Source organism: Diadema setosum, chromosome 21, assembly GCF_964275005.1.
Source record: "Diadema setosum chromosome 21, eeDiaSeto1, whole genome shotgun sequence".
Lineage (NCBI taxonomy): Eukaryota > Metazoa > Echinodermata > Echinoidea > Diadematoida > Diadematidae > Diadema > Diadema setosum.
The window spans coordinates 12,081,775-12,094,700 of record NC_092705.1 but is presented as its reverse complement, the minus strand read 5'-3'; the positions used below and the strand labels follow the sequence as shown (position 1 = coordinate 12,094,700).

Genomic DNA, 12,926 nt, shown 5'->3' with positions numbered 1-12,926 from the left:
CAAGCATAGTAGGGCTTAGAGACACAGAACAATGGAAACAAAAGGGGTGGGTTTGAAGTCAAAGGCAGGGAGCCAAACAGGTAAGGAAGCCGGGGTTTAAAGCAAAAGGGTGAACAGACAAAAGGCAGAGGTGGGCCAATGATGATCCAACAGGATCATAGGGGGCAACCTGTGAAGGATAAGATGAATAGGAAGGCAATGTCAAATGAGATAAGGAACAACAGAAGGATAAAGGAAGGAAAAGAATGAAATAGCAACAGCATGAGCAAAGGGGGGGGGGGGGGGTGGGGACGGCTGAACAAGCAGCAGGCCCTAAGCTTGGTCACCACTATTGGATATTAAAGCAGTTTTCAGCATCTTTTTTTTTTTCTTTTTTTTGCTATAACAGTTGAAAGTACATGTATTACATAATTCAGATTAGCATACTTTGATATCTATACATGATTATCAGCAAATGAGAGTAACTTAATACAGCTACTAGTTACTAACAATTGATAAGAAAGATACTCTTCACTTCTTAGAACTGCCATCTTAGCATTTCATATTGCTGGAGTTCCACAATCTATGAGGCTGGAATGGTTAGTGTGGGTTGTGCTTTAACTTGGGGGTGTGGTATAGAACCACGCTTCTCAACTTTTTTTCAACCCGAGACCCGTTTTGGTTCTTACACATTTTTGAGGCCCAGAAAGAATGAATACGATATATATTTCATTTTTGGCAGACACTGCAGGTTGCCTATGAGAGCTTGTAGGTTGCAGCCAACTGGTTGAGAAGCGGGGGTATAAAACATTGGATGAATGGGCATGTAGTTGATCTTGAATTTTCACTCCGCAACAAGCCAAACTTCAGAATTTGTACACCTGCAACCACTGGCCATCGCCATCTTGGAATTGCAGAGATAACTGTTCGCGGATCTTGTTACAGATCTCGTCAGCGCAGTTCATCTTTGCAGATGGGCGAGACGCCTCCTCCTGAGCTCCTCGTTAGAGGGGCCGCTCGCACCATTCTGGGGATAGGGGGGAGCAGGGTAGCCCTGCTCTCTACTGAGGTCTGGGTACAGTCTTTCTGCAGGATAGCCATTGTCATCCACGGGAGGGGCAGACGGCTGAGGCCTGTTGCCATGGTGATGATCTGCATCAGCTTGATAAATGTATGAAAGAAGAGAAGAAGACATACATTTATAAGCTTATTGTAAAACGAGAAATGTTCACGTGCATTTTAATTTCACGAATTTCGCAAGAGCCAAGATTCACTAAATTAAAATGCATGCAAAAATTCTTGTCTACACTATATGCTTTGAATGCCAGGGGCAATTTGCAAAGAAGGCCGCCGGCTCCAATTCGTTAAAATTTCATGCCATGAAAATATTTTGTTTTAAGGTAATACTTCACAGAAGAAGTGAATTCACATACAGGCAACTCTCGTTACAGCGAAGTCCTCGGGACCATCGGTTTTCTTTAATGATATCATGACTAAGTTTCATTATAGCCGAACAATAAAGTACATGTATATAATGGTATATAGACAATAATATTGGGACCTGAATGTTTACTTCGATGTAACAAAGTTTTTTTTTATGACCATGTTAGTTCTAACAGGAGTGTACAGTACTGCAAAGGAACACAGACGCATAATGAAGACTACACACAATAAATGGATGAAAAACTCCTCAGAGATAGCAACATCATGTGGAACAGAGGAGCTGTCCAGTTGTGAAAGATTGAAGTTTACAATTGACTTGAGCAAATATGGACAGCAGTGAGGGGATGTAAGCAGACTTGGTGATCGCAGTCAATGATATTGCTACAATATTGGCACAATATACAGGCATATTTACAGATTAAGATTGCTGATTACTATATCACAACAACCTGATTATAAGCAATTTAGTATAAGAGAAAGCTAACAATCTAAAATACTGCAAACGGCACACATTCAGCCAGTCTAAATTTTTGTTAATCAGGACTTCCCAATGATTTCTTGAGTGGTCAAATTCACCATTGTGGAGTACAGTAATGCACAAAGGGAAACGTACAATGTGTACATATGCATGTTGCATATCTGCCGGGATCAGACTTAATATTCTCATGTGTTGCTAAATTTGCGATAGCACCTACTCACGACATTCATGAAAATAAAAACCTCATGAAATACATGTATATGGCATATACAGTATGTCCCCCCAAAAAAATACTATCGGATTTTTGCATTGATAACACCCAATATGATTAAGCTGTCTTAATGCTACTTCAGGGTCTTAAATATAACATCTTAGCGCTATTTTGCAGAAAACCCATTCAATATGGTTAAGTGGTCACGAAGGAATGTGGATTGTTGTAAAGTTTAGCACTTGGATGCTCTTGGAACTGCATTAATGTGTGAACACAAGAGAAAGACCTTGGAGGGAAGAGATTCCAGACATGCTCTACAAAATTCCTCATTTCTCTTTGACTACTAAAGCAAATCGAATGGGATTTTCTGTAAGATGTGGGCAATGAGTTATAGTTTCATACCTTAAAATTGTATTTGGATTGATTCACTATTTCTAAAATTATTGTTGCGGAGAGTACCATTGTAATTTTTTTTTGGACATACGGTATAGTAACCCAGAGAGGTCCAGAACAGAACTTACCCTCAGACCTGCTCCTCTGCAGCACAGCTTGCAACTGCTCTTCCTCACTCATCCCACCCGTGTAATCGTCAACCTGGTAGCTTGGAAGAGTGGGCGGGGCAACCCCCCTCTGGGAACCACTCCCCGAAGGCATCCACGACTGCTGTGAGGATGACGTGGAAGGGTTCGGTGGGGCTGGTCTTGCGTGATTGGCAGACCCGTTCCCTCTCCCCGTGGTGTAGCCACGCCCCCAATTACTGCCGGTGGGGCCACTCGCGTGCTGGGCTTCCTGGCGGTAGCCTGTTGCGCTGGTCCTGGACTGAATGTTTGCCCTGCTTGTGGGTGGCATACCAGTTACTGCTGTGATAATATATCAGAACAAGCAAAGAGACAGGACAATAACCTTATTTGAAGCCACAACCTTGACCACACATGATAGTGAACACTGAAAATTTTTATATCATCCAACCAGCTTTAAATTTCCAATCAGGAATTTTGAATGAAAAATCATCTCAAACAAGATGTCACTTTGACCAAAAGTCATGAAATCAAACATATCAGTGGCAATATACACCTACTGGATTTTTCATTTAACCTCCTTTAATACGTAAGCTTCTGTCAGCATCTAAATACTGTAAAAGCTATTATTTTAATATACATATATATTTTTTATTATATCCCTCATGTAAAGCTTCTTGCCATAGGATTGTACAGAGCATGAACATGGTGTAGTTTTACTAGCTAGCTACGAGCAACTGGATGCGGTGCAATTGGTTACTAGCCAGCGTGATAGTACTTTTGGGAATCCACGATCTGCACCCAATCGTGATCGTGTAATCGATATCTACATTTCTCACTTTAAGAATGTACGCAGTGCGCGTAGTAGTGATACTTTTGAGCGACAGTCCTGCTGTGGCTTTATAGCTAGCTAGCACTAGCAGTGCAGCGTTGGCGTTGTGCGCGACAGCATTACAGAAATCTGTGGTACGATGGCGTGTGTGAATGCATTCAGCAAAGTGACTGCTTCAAGTAACGAGGGAATGATCGCAGGAGGACACCATATATCAGGTCTGAATTAGGAATAAACTAAAACCGATTTTGAAGATGATCTGGGTAACGAAGCCGCTTTAGGCCTACTTCTAACGTAGTCCTGGACCTCCTCGATCTTTCGGAGTTTTGCACGCTGGCCTGTAGAGTACCTAGCTTGTGTGTAGGAATCAACAACAGCGCAGCGGTGTCGTTCGCTACGCGCTGCACGCACTGCTGCTGCACTGCTACGGCCTAACGTTAGATTTATCGTTCAGGAAACCTGCACACTTTTCCAAAAGGGAGCCGCCAGTACTCTAGTAAAATGCTTGAGAGGGATATAAAACAAATATCGACTGCTTTCTTTCGGGCCATGGTAAAACTATTTGACCTCGGTGATTTCTCAACAGTGCCATGTCCCTCGACTTCGTCTCGGGACATAGCACTGTTGAGAAATCACCTCGGAGCAAATAGTTTTACCATCTCCCTCAGCAGCAGTCGATATTTGTATATTATCATTATTGATTTTTTTTTGCAAATGAGGAGGTCACAGGCATTTTCGTGAGATGTTGTTTCTGTGATTTGACACAGGCCTTCGTAAGTGCATTCATGTCTGTCCATCCAATTCACTAGTGCATCAAGTATCAACATTTTCACATGTTGTTAAAAGTTAAAACAGTGATTTATAAAATTCATGAAAATCAAACCATCATGGAAATAGCATTTTTAACAGTATAACCATATGGACAGGTCTCCATAATGACACACCACCATGACTCTACTATGTGTTCTCCCACCACAAGTGCCCTAAAGGTTCAATAATTGGACATGATTTAAAACTTTACAGTTGAGGACTGCACTGTTCTACACCCTTAGCAACCGTCATAAGATGGACAACTCACCAGATGACCCAAGATGCCATACGGCATCCATGACGGGTTTTAGGGGTCCCTTAACGTAGGCCAGCCCAACGAGAATTCCCGCCAGGTGCCCAGTGAAGGAGGCCCGGGGAACGATGAGCTGAATGAGGACCAGTTCCACCCAGCAGGCCCAGCGGGAGGGTACGCTGAAGAGTCCCATGATCCGCTGGTTGTGGACTGGGGTGTAGTAAGTAGTCAGCACTTTCAGGGCAAACAGAACACCTGTTGATAAGAGGTTCATGGATAGAACTTTGTTAGTTGCATTCGTATTTGAGTTTCAGTATCTTACATTTATTTTTATCAGCTCATAGACATTGTAACTTTATAGCAATCCCATTTCTTGCGCTGAGTGTTTTCCCACATGAAGACATAGACACTACACATCTGTAATTACTGAAAACAGACTTTATGATGCCTTACAATACAATTTTTTCAAGAGGTAGGCAAATTCAATATATTTTCTGTTTTTTAGTATAATGAAACACTGATCTACCTCTTTTGGAAAGAAGGGGGAATAACATCGCCTTGATATTTGTCAGTAACAAGTCGAGGGACTGTGTACTCTTCATGTTTTGTTGCAATGACCTACTTGCAATGCTACTAGGGTCAAGAGGTGGTAGTTATGGAGTTATTGGTTGTCCCACACTATAGTTTTCATTTTCTTGAGCAAAAAGCAATAGGAGTTGGGAGTTGATGACATCACACTTCAATTTGCAACATGTGGTTGTGACCAATGTCACTACTGGGTAGCAATATGTGAAACTTATAAATTCAGAAACATTCTAATTTCACATCCATTTTTTTTCTGAAACTTCTACCATTTTGTACATCTGAACTTGAACATGGTGCTGGATTGCACATCAAACTATGTGAACAAAAAAAGAATATCTGCAAACGAAATGACAGGCTGCTGCAACACCAATGCAAATTGTCGATCCAACTCTTCACCTGAAAAGCCAGCAGCACAACTTGTGATGTACGAAGGGTCCTCCAGCAGTTCGGCAACCCCGATGTTGAGTCCAACCAGGAGGGCGTTGGTGAGTGCCGAGAAGACCAAGATGAGGTAAGCAAAGTAGGGCGTGCCCATTTGCCTCTCAAGGGAGATCCCCTTCCAGATGAACGAGACCATGTTGTAATAAAGGTGCCAGTCGTCGAGGTGGAACCAGGCTGCCAGGAAGAGGCGGGGCCAGTCACCTTTGTACCACACCGACACCGTGCTGACACAGATGTTATGGATTGATGGCGACCTGAAGACCCTCTGTTGGTTGCCATATTTGAGCGAGAAGTTTAGATTTAAAAAGAACAACATAAAAAAGACACTACTAACATGACGACATACCTTTAGAATCACCTCTTTACATACAGTATAAACTTATACACTAAAAAAATAGCTCAATGCTAGTAGTTCAAGCACCAGGTGGATGACATTCTTGAGCTACAAAATGCATGACCTTTTCCAAAAATAACTCATGAGGTACAGCCAGTACGCTTTCTCAACAGAGCGCTCGAACGCTTCAAAAGTGGCACAGTTCGGTACGGAATGCTTTGGTTGTTCAGTTTGCTTTGGTTCACTTTAGACCGCTCGAACGCAACCCTATACACAAAGCAAACAAGCAAACACATGCTCCCTGTATACTGCTGCTTATTTGTACAGGGTTAAAAATCTAAGATGCCTCTACAATATCTAAAGCAAAATGTTGAATACACATCAAAATCATATGCAAACGTAGTTAGTGGGGTATGTGGCCAGCAGATATGACTTAAGTCTCCTTCCCAGCAATGGATATGGAGGTCTAGATCACAGTGCACACATTGACATGTTAATTAGCCATGTTGTACACCCTGGGTAGCTCTATGGAGTTAAGTTGTAATAGGTCATTGATTGCAGCAAGCTAAAGTCATCACTTCATGTGGAATTCATCACTCTGTCTGTACACCCCTCTTCCCTACCCCTTCCAAAAAATAAAAAGAGAAGATTCTGATTTCTCTGTGAGGACATACATTGGGTCTGCAGAAGGAAAAAACAAAACAAAACCCACCTTGATGTAGGGGTCCAGAACACGTAAGTAGATGAGGATGTTGGCTGCCAGAGTGACCAGCGTGGCGGGAGGGATCCTGCTAAACCCGATGCGGTAAAGTTGGTGGAAGAGGAGGAGAAGGCCGAGGCCTTCTCGCCGATGCATTGCTCGTCGGCGGTGTCGGATCATCGCGGATGACCTGAGAGGAGAAACCAAATTATATTCAGTTTACATGCAGAGTGAAGCATGAAAATAGAGCCCCAGAGGAAGAAATCTGACACACAAAAGCCGATAAAATGGGACGCAAAATGCTAGACAAAATGGAAAAGAAAAAGTGTATTACACACACACACATTTCTTTGACTAGTTAGTATTTCAGAAAAACAAACGACAAGTACAAATGTAGCAGAAATACTCGTACAAGTGTCAAGCAAGTGGATGCTATCTTACTGGATTTCGCTAGAGCTTTTGACACTGTGCCACACCGTAGATTATTGAAGAAGATCACCCACTATGGTATCACAGGGAGTCTGCACAAGTGGATATCCGCATTTCTTACAAAACGAGAGCAATCAGTAGTAATCGAAGGGGCAAAATCCAGTCCTGCTCAGGTAACTTCAGGTGTCCCACAGGGGACAGTCCTTGGACCCCTATTATTCCTAATATACAATACATCAATGATCTTCCATCTGGAATTGAGTCCAAAGTATGTCTTTATGCCGATGACTGTATTCTATACCATGAAATCCGTTCACCGTCAGATGGTGCTGTTCTCCAAAATGACCTCCAGCGCCTAGAAAAGTGGGCTAAAACGTGGCTAATGTCATTCAAATTGCCAAAATGCCAGATGATCCACTTCACAAAAAGGCGTACCACTATTCCAACTTCATATACACTCTACGGTCACCGCCTTGCAGAGGTGTCACAACACAAGTATTTGGGAATAACCCTGTCATCGGATCTGAAATGGAATACACATATTGACAACATCACCAACAAAGCAAGCAGTATGCTCGGATTTCTACGGCGTAACTTCCATAGAGCCCCTCTTAATGTCAAAGTGCAGGCATATAAGAGTTTAGTCCGCCCTCACCTGGAGTATTGTAGCCCTGTTTGGGACCCGCACACTTTGAGGCATATCCAAAAAGTAGAAGCTATACAAAGGAAAGCTGCCCGTTTCATAACCAACGATTACAATTGGAAGCTCTGTAACAACCATGCTCCAGAATATCAAACTACCTACCCTGGAACATAGGCGTCATATGAACAGTATCATATCCATGCATAAAATAATCTACGGCCTGGTTGATTTGCCCTTCGAAAGACATGGTGAATTCAACCCTGAACCACTTAGAAGGACCAGGAGTTGGAAGCCTCTTCAAATTAAGCTCCCTACTTCCAGAACTGATCTCCATCTACACTCATTTTTCCCAAGAACCACCAGATACTGGAATTCCTTACCACAAGCAATAACCAATATAGCTGATCCACGTTTATTCAAAGATACACTATCTAAACATTTTGAGTAATGTCCCTCCTACCATGACCTATGAACCAAAGTTGAGTGTTGCTCTACCAGGGCTGATCAACGTACACCATCAAGATCAAGATCAAGATCAAGCATCATCATACACATGTTGAACAACTTGAGAGTCGAGTACAATGTAAGGCCCCGTACATGTACGTTCATAATCATGTTGGCATAGAAAAAAGTACTCGGACGAGAGTCACATAATCTATATCTAACAGTTAGGCAGCCAGAATATACTTTTTTGAGCCTGTTTAAAACTTCGTACGTTTAACAGCAACAACCACCACAGACAACATTACCTGAATATGATGCAAAACAACTGATTATCGATGAATTACACGCCTGCGCAAGGAACGTTTTTACGTGGATAGAGCTGCAGTTTCTCGACGCTTGCACTGAGTGAACTACGTACGCTCTCTCTTTATACTGCGGATGATGCGTGTACACACGATGATTACAACGGAATGCCGAGGTTTGTTTACGCTTTTTTCCCCTTCCTTGTCCGTAGTACACGTGTACTTCCGGGTTACGCAATGTGTATTGCTCGGAGCTAACGTGTATCATGGGCGGCATTCGAGCGATCAAAAAGCGAACCGTACCGTACCGTACCACATCATGCCAAGCGCAAATTTAACTTCATGATCTATCTAATTTGGACTCGAATTGAATTCTGTATCTGGATGTGTACAGTGCAGGACCGTTGTGGTATAGTGCACCGGAGAGAGAGAGAGAGGGCTGATGAAAATTGCTGGTACTAAAGAAACTGGTCCCCGATCGCAGCCTTGAAGATTGCTACTGTTTGGGAGGTTGCGAGATGGTGTCTGGAAGATGATTCCAGTCCACCGTTGTCCAAAAAAGGAGTTCTTATACTGGTCTGTATTTGAACTTTCAACAACAAAACACTTGCTATGATTTGTGACTTGCCTTTCTACTAGGTTGGCTGCCTCAAACCAGTAAATTTCTTTGCTTTATTTTGTCTTTTTGGTCTTGTAGGCCTGAGAAAATCATTTACAGGGAGGGCTGGTACAACCCCCCCCCCCCCGACCACTTTGAAGTAGGAAGATAGCCTTGCGCATCTCCGTCTTGATGCTAATATATGGAGATCAAGATTGGTCAACATCTGCGTCATACTTCCCGGATCTCTCGACTGGAAGTCTCCAGTGATGAAACGGGCTCCTCTTCGTTGGATTTTTTCATGGGAGTATATGGATCCCATACTAGCTATAGGCTATGGCGCCGTATTCCATGACGGATCAAACGAGAATTGTTGTTGCTTAAAGACCCGTCTTTCAAGGCTGAATATTTACGCCTTCGGCGCTGCCGAAAAGAAAGGACTTGTGGGTAGTCCCTCAGCAAAATCTGGTCAACTCGGCTCGATATGCCGAGCAGGCTTCTCGGCGCAACAACTCCATAATATTCGTGCACGATAGCTAATGATTTTATGATTTCTATTTCTGGCCGGGCAAAGAGTGAGTCAGAAACTATGGCAATCAGCAGATTTTTCATTGATGAAGACTCAATTATAACCGAGAAAGAGTCGAATGGCGGTCAATTCGACTATAAAAATTTAGCAGGAATATTAATACGAGAGTTTCTTCCGTGCTGACATCTGGTACATATTTTAAAAAGCGAAGCTTGCACCTTTTCACTTTGGAATAATGTATGAACCATCTGTATAACAATAAATGATTTTCATTATATCTGTTTAATATTTCAAAACTGACATTCTTCAACAAAACAGCACAGAAATGTCGGTCTTGCATAATAGGGGATATAGTTTTCATAAGATAAGGATTATTATTGGCGATTTAAGATGCCAGAAAAAGGGGTGTATATAAATCGTGCAACTTCGTCCACTCATACAAACATGCATTATGCTGAGTTTCATTTTGATATCAAACGGTTCGTGAGTTATTGTATGCTGTCCACAAAATAGATTACGGACGGACGGACGGACTACTCGAAATAATGCCTCCGGCGACACTTTGCACTGGAATGCCTTTTCCTTAATTATCGAAAGTTTCACAGAAAACAGAGCACAATCGTTCTGAGTATGGCCTGTTATAATCTCAAGTTTGGATATGGGAATGACAGAGACCTCTGCCATCATCTTCCCGAAAGAATCATCCCTTCTTCTTTTATTGTTAAATTACATAAACGATCACTAATATGCCGCGGTGATTGTCAATGGTGCACCGGGGCCCAGATTTATCGATGCTAGCGATAAATCAATGGGCAACATACACCCACTTATGGGATTTAAACGTGTTATTGAACCACCATTACACCACCCATAATTATCATTTTCTGAAATAAAATTTTCCACAATTTTACCGTTCTTATCAGATGCTGTGCTATTCCAGAGTGTGTTGTGGCTATCAAAAATCACCACATCCAGAAAGTTCCCCTTACAACATTTTAGACACTAAACTTCTCTCTTTCAATATATTTACATGGGTTTTATAGCGATTTATCAGATAAAAACAAGATTTTTCAAATATATACCAATTTCCTGACTTTTTTGCTCTGAATCAAGTTCAACGTACAACCCTTAAAAGGAATGGTTTCGTGCACATGAATAATACTGTATATATCGCGCAGCCACCACCGATCTTTTTCCTGTTTTTGATCGCACAACAATAATTAGGGATATAGTTTATGACATTGTTGTCATGAAATCACGTTTCTTGTATATACTACATGAGCTAATTTTCCATGCTTATTATTTTCAAAACCACGCAAGAAATCATATCTGTGTGCATAAAACTTTGTGAATTATGATGTGAGGGGTCATCACGATAAAAGATTATATAGTACATATTATAGCAAACAAATAGATAAATGGTAAATTCGTGTCAGGTTTTGCAACACCGCGTGCTACACCCCTCCGCAGCGGACTCGTCAAAAGAGATTTGTACCACTCTTGATACGCGTTTAGACTTTTTCTACATTCGTGTGGGTGTGGCCCAATGATTGCTGGTATACAGTATTTGAAACATCGTATGACGGGTGGTTAACAGCCTTGATAGCCTGGAATCAGACAGTTGTCTGTGATATATATTATTTTGGGGCTGCTATGCTGAAGAGCAGAAAGGGATTATGTCTTGTAACACTCCGTATATCTTCTTTTTTAATCTCTAATGTTCGCTTTCTTCACGTTTTGTCTCTTTCTCCTCTATGAGGTCAATGCTAACTGTGTACATTGTATAACGCCTCTTACATGTACTCTCCATGGGTTCATAGGTTGTGGTCTTGACGGCCATTGTATACCCGCGAAGTCTGTTATTATGTTTCCACTATTTTTTTTTTTTACTAGGTGGGCATGTTTATATTAAAATATATATGTATGTATATATGTATATATGTATGTATATACTAGCATGACAAAGGGCTTTTTTACTTATTTTTTTTTTTTAACTGACATCACTTCTCCATAGCAACGCACTTGCTCAGTTCTTTCGCAATTGAGATTGGGTTTGTTTTTCAGGCCCGCAATAACGACATCAAGGTTGTTCCATGTTTTGACACTTCTTGTTGGTATGGGGAGGCAATCCCACTCTCTGTGAGTGAACAAAGAGTAGGGAGGACGACCGTCTTGTCCTCTTTTGTCCACTTTTCTGGTCGTGGATACCATACAATGTTTCATTGCTGTATTTTTTTTCTTCTTGTTCCCACTCTTACTTCTCACCACTTCCCACTCACTTCCCTCTCAATCAATCATAAACGTATATTCCGTCTCCTCCACCGCCATATATTCTTTTCCCTTGTACATTTTCCGTGTTTTCATAGGAGTGGTAATTTGGGCTACACGGGCGATCTTTTCCGTTATACAGGTATGATTTCGGGTCATTTGCAATGGGTATAGTTCCTCTTGTTCATCAATCTGACATCGAAGATCTTTAGCACTCGTCGCAAGCTACATACAGAAGCATTTTTTTTTTCCAGCAAACGAACTGGCGTTAATGTTTGGAAAAGTTTACCAGAGTTTTTAGTCCCTGCTTCAAGTTATCCATTTTCAAAAATGGTGTGGATAAGTTTTGGGCACATTAACATTTGACATTCACGCACAACACTGTGAGTTTCTAGAAAGTCTTTAGCATCGCAGATTCAAACGGGAAATCCACAAAAATATTTTTTTTTTTTCCCCACGGGGAAAGAGGGGACATTATCCAGGTCTTCAAAATATTGTATGGGATATAGATGATTATATCATAGACTTGTTCACAATCCTACTTTGTGCAATAATCTCGGTATCAAGAAACAATAATTCAAATGATTCACCATTGCACTCGCTATCGATTGACGTCCGGAGCAACTTTTTCAGCAAAAGGGTCATTCAGTCATGGAAAAGTTTGCCCACGATATCACTAACATCTTGGTAGTACTTAATGTATTAACTCTTTCAAACATGGCTTTTTGAAACTTTTTGGTCAGACAAACATTGAAACTGCCCGACATCCACGCCCGCATTTGCACCAACACAAGCGTTGACGATCCCGAGATTGACGAGACCTACATACACTTCCGTAGAGATTATGATAATGATTTCTCTCCCGTATACAGATGATGATAATGATGATGATGACATCCGACGTATCGGGTCCTACATAATTGCGACACCTCCTGAGTTCATTTCCGGTCTGGCAGATGGGATAAATGAGGTATACTGTGTGACCTCCTCGTCTGATTATACGTACAATGCATTGTACGTCTAACGGTCACTATTACATAAGTATAAACATACGAACGATAGAGGGAGGGGTATTGGAGAGAAAACAAAACTTCAGGCGAAGAATGAGGCTTACCTGAGTAATGACCTC

The 12,926-nt window shown here is 41.6% G+C and overlaps 1 protein-coding gene across 1 annotated transcript; it reads right to left on the bottom strand.

Annotated features, from left to right (window-relative positions):
* Positions 1 to 940: 940 nt before the first annotated feature.
* On the bottom strand, positions 941 to 6,764 carry LOC140244935 (rhomboid-related protein 4-like). The gene is made up of 5 exons (XM_072324543.1): positions 6,597 to 6,764; positions 5,506 to 5,815; positions 4,540 to 4,779; positions 2,633 to 2,968; positions 941 to 1,140 (listed from the first exon to the last, which is right to left on the bottom strand). Exons 1-5 carry the CDS (start codon positions 6,762 to 6,764, stop codon positions 941 to 943), a joined length of 1,254 nt encoding a protein of 417 aa, XP_072180644.1.
* Positions 6,765 to 12,926: the final 6,162 nt, after the last annotated feature.

What these genes read in the sequence shown, in the direction of transcription:
- LOC140244935 (XM_072324543.1), bottom strand. Translation starts at nt 6,764, where the DNA reads ATGATCCGACACCGCCGACGAGCAATGCATCGGCGAGAAGGCCTCGGC. An exon ending in TTCTGGACCCCTACATCAAG is followed by an intron (nt 5,816 to 6,596) that starts GTGGGTTTTGTT and finishes GGCAACCAACAG; the next exon opens with AGGGTCTTCAGGTCGCCATC. An exon ending in ATGGCATCTTGGGTCATCTG is followed by an intron (nt 2,969 to 4,539) that starts GTGAGTTGTCCA and finishes TTATCACAGCAG; the next exon opens with TAACTGGTATGCCACCCACA.